Source organism: Aphelocoma coerulescens, chromosome 6 (genome assembly GCF_041296385.1).
Source record: "Aphelocoma coerulescens isolate FSJ_1873_10779 chromosome 6, UR_Acoe_1.0, whole genome shotgun sequence".
Classification (NCBI taxonomy): Eukaryota; Metazoa; Chordata; class Aves; order Passeriformes; family Corvidae; genus Aphelocoma; species Aphelocoma coerulescens.
Window position 1 is genome coordinate 34,123,065 of NC_091020.1, and position 7,831 is coordinate 34,130,895.

The window sequence follows — 7,831 nt, forward strand, 5'->3', positions numbered from 1 at the left end:
GGTTTGTGGGGAGCGGGGCGGTGCGGGACGCGCCTCCCCCTTCAGCCTGCCCGGCTGCCCGCGCCCCTCCGCGCTCGCCCGGCGCTGCCCGGCCCTCGCTGTCGCGACATTCGGCGACATTCGGCGACATTCGGCGACATCCCGCGGCTCGCCGCGCCCCGGCCGCAGCGCCCTCCGCCGAGCCGCGCCTGCGCAGCGCCATGGCCACGCCGGCCAAGCGCCGGGCGCGGGGCCCCGCCGGGGAGCGCGGCTCCCACAGCGGCTCCGGCAGCAGCTCCGAGGGCTCCGGCAGCGGCTCCGAGGGCTCGGGGTGCTCGGACTCGGACGAGCCCATCGATGAGGTGAGCGGGACAGGCCCCGCGCGGCCCCTAGAGGAGCGGCCGGGAGGGGATTCGGGACGGGGATTGTTTGGGGGATAGTCGGGAGCAGGTTCGGGAAGGGCTTGGGAAGGGGCTGTGCCCGGCGAGGCCCGGCGCGGGCGCTCGGTGCGTGTCCTGTGGGAGGGCCGGGGACGCGTCCCTCGGGGTCGGTGACCTGACGCGTGTTCGCTGCGTTGTTGTTGAAGGTTTTCAATTTTTTTAGCTGTCTTTGAAAAGTTGGGCTCGCCGAGGCCTCAGCTGTACAGCCCCGGCCCTTGGCGTGCCCGCTCAGGTGTGGGGCTGGAGGCGGCGGCTTGGAAATGGTGCTGTCAGCACAGAGGATTTGCTCTCTCATTATATTTCGCTATATTTTATTATTGTATTTGCTTGCTTCCTTTTATTATAGGATCCCGGAATAGTTTGGGTTGGAAAGAACCTTAAAGCCTATCCAGTGCCACCCCCTGCCATGGGCAGGGACACCTTCCACTATCCCAGGGTTTTCCAAGCCCCGTTCAACCTGGCCTTGGACACTTGCAGGGATGGGGCGACCTGTGCCAGTGTCTCCTGAATTTTACTTCCTCCCAAGGGATTGTGTCCCTTCTTTCTACATTACAGACAGGTCTTTAACACTGTTCTTCCAGTAGATGACAAAGGCCATGACCTCGGTGTGGGATTGCAGAGAGTTAGAGGCTGAATTGGTGACAAAAGTAAGGCTGAGTTGTTGAGGTTACTCAGGAAGTGTAATTGAATCTGGCAATTAAAAGACGAAGTAACTCTGAATGATCTTGAACAGTGGGATAGGTAGGCAGGGTAGCCTTGGCAGGTGTGACTTTCAATATAGAATACCAATAAAAGTGTTGGTAGGCACACAGCATTTGTTCTGGAAGGAGAAGCAACAGCTCCCATTGTGCTTCTGTGGTGCCTGGGTCTCATCATTTGCCTGCTGAGCAGAGTTCCACACTGGGGTTAATGATGCCAGGAGGATTTGGGGAAATAGCAGAAATGGGGGTTTTGATGTAATTATTTAAATGTCTGCAGCAATCTTCACCTTTAGCTAAGGCATTACACCCCAGTCCTGCAGTTCCCTGGGTTTAACTGCCTGGATCAAACCTCTCTGCAAGAAGTCTGTGTGGCTACAATAGGTGTAATTGTGTGAACCAGATGGCAAGAGCAAAGCATTAAAGGTTTGTTCCCTACACAGTTGGTGGGTTAGTTTTGAAAAGTTAATTTCACAGATGCTCTCTGAAGATCACAGGAGAAATGATAACAATTGCTGAGATTACTACAAGGTGGAAATAAGTTCTGTTTCTGCTCTTTGACATTACTTGTCTTCAAGTATTTTACAGTTTAGCTTTGTTCTGATATAACTTCTTGCCAAATGTGTGTGACATTCTCTGTTTTACACCACAGGAAGTGAATATTGAATTTGAAGCACATTCCATATCAGACAATGACTATAATGGGATAAAGAAGTTACTACAGCAGGTACTGTGACTATTTGTTAGCTTGGCTGATTTGTCCCTTGATAAATAATATCTGAAGAGTTATGCAAAGGCATTGGTTCACATTCTCTGTACTGATTTATACTTTTTATATATTACGTTGCTTCCTTTAATTAGAGAATCCCAAAATAGTTTGGGTTGGAAGGGACCTGAAAGCCCTTCTTGTTCCACCCCCTGCCATAGTGGACACCTTCCACTATCCCAGCTTGCTCCAAGCCCCATCCAGCTTGGCTTTGCACACTTCCAGGGATGGAATAGCCACAGCTTTCAGATCATACCAAGCTCCAGGGGATACAGTGGGGAAATACCAGCGTGTGGAAGGTGCAGGAGCAAGCACTTCAAGCAGCTGATTATTAGTTTTGGCAGTATTATAATGAAGGAAGTTAAATAAAAAAACTCACTTTATTTTCTACTAAGTGGTCCATGAAATACCATCAGTGCCTAAAACTTAATACTTTTTTGTTTCCTGTCTTCCAGTTGTTTCTAAAAGCTCCTGTTAACACTGCTGAATTAACTGATCTATTAATACAACAGAATCATATTGGGAGTATTATCAAGGTAAGACAGATTTTACATTTGTAATTGAAGTGCAGTACTTTTTATGTTGAAATGACATGATTTCTGTATTTCAGAGGGGGATCCTGTCTGTGTTATTTGTGTACTTTCTTGCTTTTTTTTCTTTGAGAATAATTCTTCTATGGGAACTGAAATTTTCCATGCCACTTTCAAGAAAAGAAGGAATTTGATATATTACTATAGCTGGTTTATTTTTACATGTGGAAGGCTTTTCACTCTCTGAATTTTGGTGTAGTAATGCTGAAAATATTGTTACCATCTCCATAAGAAATAGGATCTTGTTACTTTCCTACAAAGACACAGCTCTTTGTCCCCCTCCCTATCAAATCTTCATTGCTCTGTGCTTGTTAAGACATTCCAGGTTTACTTCCCTGTGTTAGAAACTGAAGGGAATTGGTTTTGCTTAAGATACTGCCATCCCCTGGGCCGGGATGCTGCTTATTGACTGTGATCTGTCAACTTGTAGTGCCTTTCAAAGGACTCTGCTGTAGAAGATGCATGACCTGGCTCTCTCTAAAGCTGGCTCAGAGCACAGTGAGATGTTCAGGGATGCAGCAGAATTTGCAGTGTGTGTTTGTGCAGATTTCCTTGGTGGTTGTCATGTGCTGAGCATCTTCTAGAAAGAAAAACATCTTTTGCTACAGAGTGGAAATAGAATGTCAATATGAGTTGTTGCTTTTCCTTCCATTCAACAGCAAGCAGAAGTGCAGGAAGACAGTAGTGATGATGAAGAAGATGATGATGAAGTCTTTGGTTTTATAAGCTGCTTGAACTTAACAGAAAGGAAGGTTGGTATTCCTCATTAACATCAGTGATAAATGAGGCTGCATCCTGCTGTCTGCCCTGTGTAACAAGCCTGGACATCTGGACCAGCATGTGGAATTCCACTGTGGAGGACTGGGGTTGTAAAACTTGCACATGGCTAAGCTTTTTTCTGAATGTAGTAACTTGCTGAGGGTCAAACATAAAGCAAAGAATGGAATAGAGTTAAAATTAGGCCTGATATTTCCAGGGTAAGTGAGCTGTCAGTCTCTTGTATTTCTTCACTTTGTTCTTCTGCAGTGTGGAGTTTTGCTGTGGTGTTGCAGTTCCTCATTCCCATCACTTCACAACCTTTGTTTGCTCTCAGCTCCAGATCTGGAGAACAATTTCAGAGAAATTGTTCAGTGCTTTAGAGGCTGCTGAGGGAAATTGCCACCAGGCCTGTAGGAAATGCCCTTGAAGTTGACATTCAAGGTTTCCTTGTGTAAATAGTTGTTGTACCAGGTAAAGAAAATGCAACTTTTGATTGCAGGGCACCCAGTGTGCTGAGCAAATCAAAGAGCTGCTCCTGAGTCGCTGTGAGCAGAGCTGTGACCAACGTGTGGTGGAGCAGCTGAGTAAACTCCTGAACGACAGCACAAAGCCTGTGGGGCTCATCCTGAGTGAGAGGTTCATCAATGTCCCTCCACAGATTGCTCTGCCCATGCACCAGCAGCTCCAGTAAGTTTGTTTATATTTTTTTTTTCTTGCATGATGTTGAATTGTATTTTTTCTTCATATTTTTCAGAACTCTTATGTATATAGAGCTCTGTGTTGAGACAGTTGATGCTATAGATAGAAGTAAAACATGAACAGAAAAATAATTTTGTCTTATATATGGTCTTCAGTTAATTTTTAAAATATTTTTTATATCTTTATAAGGATACAAAAATTTAAACTCTAGAGGATATAATTTGAGAACATGTGCAGTTCTACAGAAATAGCTGTGTGTATGTTGCAATTTATCCTTGTATTGCAGATTATTTTCACACTGAGCTAGGAATATTTAAAAATGAGAACGTTTTTAGCACGCTGATAATGGGCAGCTTGGGTGTTTCTGTTTCTGTGTTAATGTCTGACTCTGGAATGGGAGATTTGGATTGAGGGAAAGGCTTAAAAGGTGGTTGTGTTCTGGCCCATGTAAATATGCAGTGTTTGGTTAGTTTCAAGTAATGAAAAAAGCAAGTAAAGTGCTGGTTGATCTCTACCAATTCATGGATTTATATCAAAAGCTGGGTGAATGTAAATAAATTAATCCACTGCAACACAGCATTACATTATTTTAGTGCCATGCTGAGAACTGGGAACAAGGAAATTTTGTTGGATCAGGAACTCCAGTAGTCAAATGAAGATAATTCTTTTTTAATTTCATTTTTTTCCTTCTTTCCTCTCATGTGAGATGAGATTAGAAGTCAGATTGAGGTCACCACAAATACAGCACTTGTCACAGCTCAACTTCAGATCTCAGCCTCTTTGTCTTAAAGGTTTTGGAGTGACAACATGTTGAACACGAGGGTGGGCAAGAGTATTTTCTGTCTCTTCAGTTACAATTCCTCATAGAAGTGATAGTGTGATGTATTTTTAATGAGAGTTTCACTGTGAGTGTCCTGTGAACTATGGGAAAAAAATTCCATATTTTCATAGTTTAAAAGTCCAAATAGTATGCTTAAGTACCAGGAATGCATCTGCAAAATTGATTTTCTGAGGCACTCATAAAAGAATAGCTGTAATTTGAATATCCTTTCTATACCAATACATTATAAGGTGTACTTATATGCTTGTTTAGGATTTAAATTGTGTAAGTGTGTAAGCATTTGTTCTTCTTTAGGAAGGAGCTGACGGAGGCACAGAGAACAAACAAACCTTGTGGAAAGTGCCACTATTACCTCCTTATCAGCAAGACCTTTACAGAAGCCACAAAGAGCAGTTCTAAGAGGAAGGAAGGGAAAAACCAGCCAAAGGAGGAATTAATGTTTGCAAATGCAGAGGAAGAATTCTTTCATGAGGTACCATATGATTATTTAATTCAAAATGCTTCTTTTTCTTTACATATCATCAACAGGAGATTTTTCACCTCAAATTCAAGGGGAGCTTTTATCAAGATGATCACAAATACTTTTAAATTAAATCCAAGGTGTTTTGGAATAGCTTTGAGAGGGGAGCAATCAAGCTCTTTTTGTGTATTGATTTATCTCTTTCCTCCTGGGTGCCTGTTACTCTCAAAAAATGCTCAGAATTAAAACTTCTGGAAATCCCAAGAAGTGGCTCTTGCATCCCTTTTCTGTCTCTGTTCTACTCAGGGCAAGTATGTTAATTAAAAGTGCTAAAACACTGACATGGAAATATGACTTCCCATTTCCTAAGGCAGCCTGTCCACAAAATTCTGCTGGTCCCAAGCCAGATCAGGTGAGGGGAAAATGCAGGAAATTAAATTAAAAATGTGCTTTGAAATGCAAAGAATTTTTCATGGTTTCTTTTGTTCCCAAAGCTTTAAAACTACTGTTCTCCAATATTACTTCTTTGTCAAGAGCCCATTATTTTTCATTTCTGGCAGTGCCTGCAGGGCAAAGGACTTGCACATGCATGGGGTGGTTAATGGCAAAGGTTCCTGTGTGTAATCATTCTGACAGAGGCTGTGATGGGGCTGTAATTTTATTTCTTGGGAAGGAGAGAAATGTAGGTGGGGGAATTCACTGGTGGCTGTAGGGAATGGTGTTGTAGCCTCTGTGCAGTAGCAAGTTGGGGATTTTGTTTTTGTCTTCCTGCCACAGCAGCTGAAACAGCTGAACCTGAACTCTGTGTAAAATGTTGTTGAAAAGCTGCTGGGGAGAAGCCTGTGATGCTCATGTGTCCATGGTTGTTCTGTTCTAGAAGGCCCATTTTGTATTTATTTATATATTTTATATATATATATATATATAAATGTATTTATTTAGCTTTGTTATGTATTAAAGGCTAATGGTGTGCTTTCATCTAAACTCCAGTAATTCTCATCTCAAAAGGATAGACTCAAACTGAGCATGTTTTTCTTTTTAACAGTCTTCCCAGTGTTTTAAAAAAATTCATTTTAAACATTATGTAGGGTATTAAATTAAATGTCTCTCCATACTTAATAATGTGTGTGTGTTAAATTAGTGCTGGAGTGTCTGTCCTCCCTGATCACACATAATGTTAATTAGATTGCCATAAAATAGCATTAAATGTGGTGAGGCAGACACTTGGAGCCATATCAAACTGAGAGAAGCCTTTTTCTGCACTTGCCTCTTCCCTGGGCTTTATTCTGTTCCTTAAAATGATAACCAGAAAATCTATTATAACCAGACTTGGAATTGATTAAAGGTGCTCAAATTGTTCTTGAGCAAAGCCACTCAATTAATGTGGTGATTCTCCCAAAATGAGATTTAAAGCCTTGATATATTGTTAGTGGAAAGCAAACCTAAAAGGAGAGGGGATCTTAATTTTCCCACAAAGGGAAGGAATCAGGGAAGTTTTCCTACTTGATGGTTCAGCTCAGAGTTCTTAATCTGACTTGTGTGAGAACTGGAAACATTTATTAGGTACAGTTTTCTTATGCATCAGGAATTTTGTCTGGGAAAGCTGATGAAAAGGGACTTCCTGTATGGAGTTTATATCCCTGAAAAGAAATAACACACATTATAGACACCTGCCTGTTTGGAGAAGCAGAAATAGATCTTCCAGTGGCTGCAACCATCTGGAGCCTTTCCAAGAGCTTTCTGAAATTCTCCTCAGGATTCACATGGGTGCCCATCCCCTTAGTATTTGATTTCTTCTCATATTCTTACAGATTTGTTAATTTTTAGGACTCTGAGCAGTTTTAAGAGTAGGCCCTGAAAACAGCAAAGCCTCAAAACATTGATTTTTTTTTTTTCCCCCTCTCTCCTAGTTTGTTTTTCTGATCCCAAACTATAATGGTAGCAGTCACTGTAGAATTTAGTATGGATGATATAAATTCTGTGAAAAGAAAATTGTTTAAAACACTTTAAATGGTGGATTTTTTGCTTGGTCTTTTTGGTGAACCCTTTGAGATGGAACAAAACTTTTTAATAAGCATGGGCATAGTAGGTTAATTATTTTCACTTTGTTGGGATGATGTATTATCTTCATGCTAATTAAACATTTTAATCTGAATGCTTTTATTTCTGTTGTTTAGAAAGCCCTTCTGAAATTCAACTACTCTGTGCAAGAGGAAAGTGACACCTGTCTGGGTGGCAGATGGTCCTTTGATGATGTACCAATGAAGCCTTTGAGGACTGTTATGATCGTTCCAGCTGATGGAATTCATGGAATTATGGATAAACTGAAAGATTATCTCTCTCTCTGAGCTTCCCTACAAACACCAGGTTTTTATGGAGCAGCCATGCAGGACTGTGACTTGGCAATACTTTCAGAGCTGCTGTTGAGTCCACGGTTTTGTGCAACCAAAAATATCCACCAAATTAATATTTTTAAATATTGCATCTTATTTTCCTTTGGTAACACCATGAAGCAGTCAATAAAAACTCAGTGTCAAAAGAAAACCTGAGTATCTCCTGAATGTATTTTTAACCAAAGCTAAATCATGAGGCTTTGTTC

General features: G+C 41.8%; 1 protein-coding gene across 1 annotated transcript; it reads left to right on the plus strand.

Annotated features, from left to right (window-relative positions):
- Nucleotides 1-34: 34 nt before the first annotated feature.
- Nucleotides 35-7,776, plus strand: BCCIP (BRCA2 and CDKN1A interacting protein). Its single transcript, XM_069020253.1, has 7 exons — nt 35-341; nt 1,770-1,844; nt 2,339-2,419; nt 3,133-3,225; nt 3,732-3,919; nt 5,067-5,244; nt 7,410-7,776. Exons 1-7 carry the CDS (start codon nt 201-203, stop codon nt 7,578-7,580), a joined length of 927 nt encoding a protein of 308 aa, XP_068876354.1. The 5' UTR covers nt 35-200; the 3' UTR covers nt 7,581-7,776.
- The last annotated feature ends 55 nt before the right edge of the window (nt 7,777-7,831 follow it).

Bases quoted from the DNA above. Each gene is read 5' to 3' on its own strand.
- BCCIP (XM_069020253.1), top strand. From the start codon at position 201: ATGGCCACGCCGGCCAAGCGCCGGGCGCGGGGCCCCGCCGGGGAGCGC. The intron at 1,845-2,338 runs GTACTGTGACTA...CCTGTCTTCCAG, and splicing joins TAAAGAAGTTACTACAGCAG to TTGTTTCTAAAAGCTCCTGT. The intron at 5,245-7,409 runs GTACCATATGAT...TCTGTTGTTTAG, and splicing joins AGGAAGAATTCTTTCATGAG to AAAGCCCTTCTGAAATTCAA.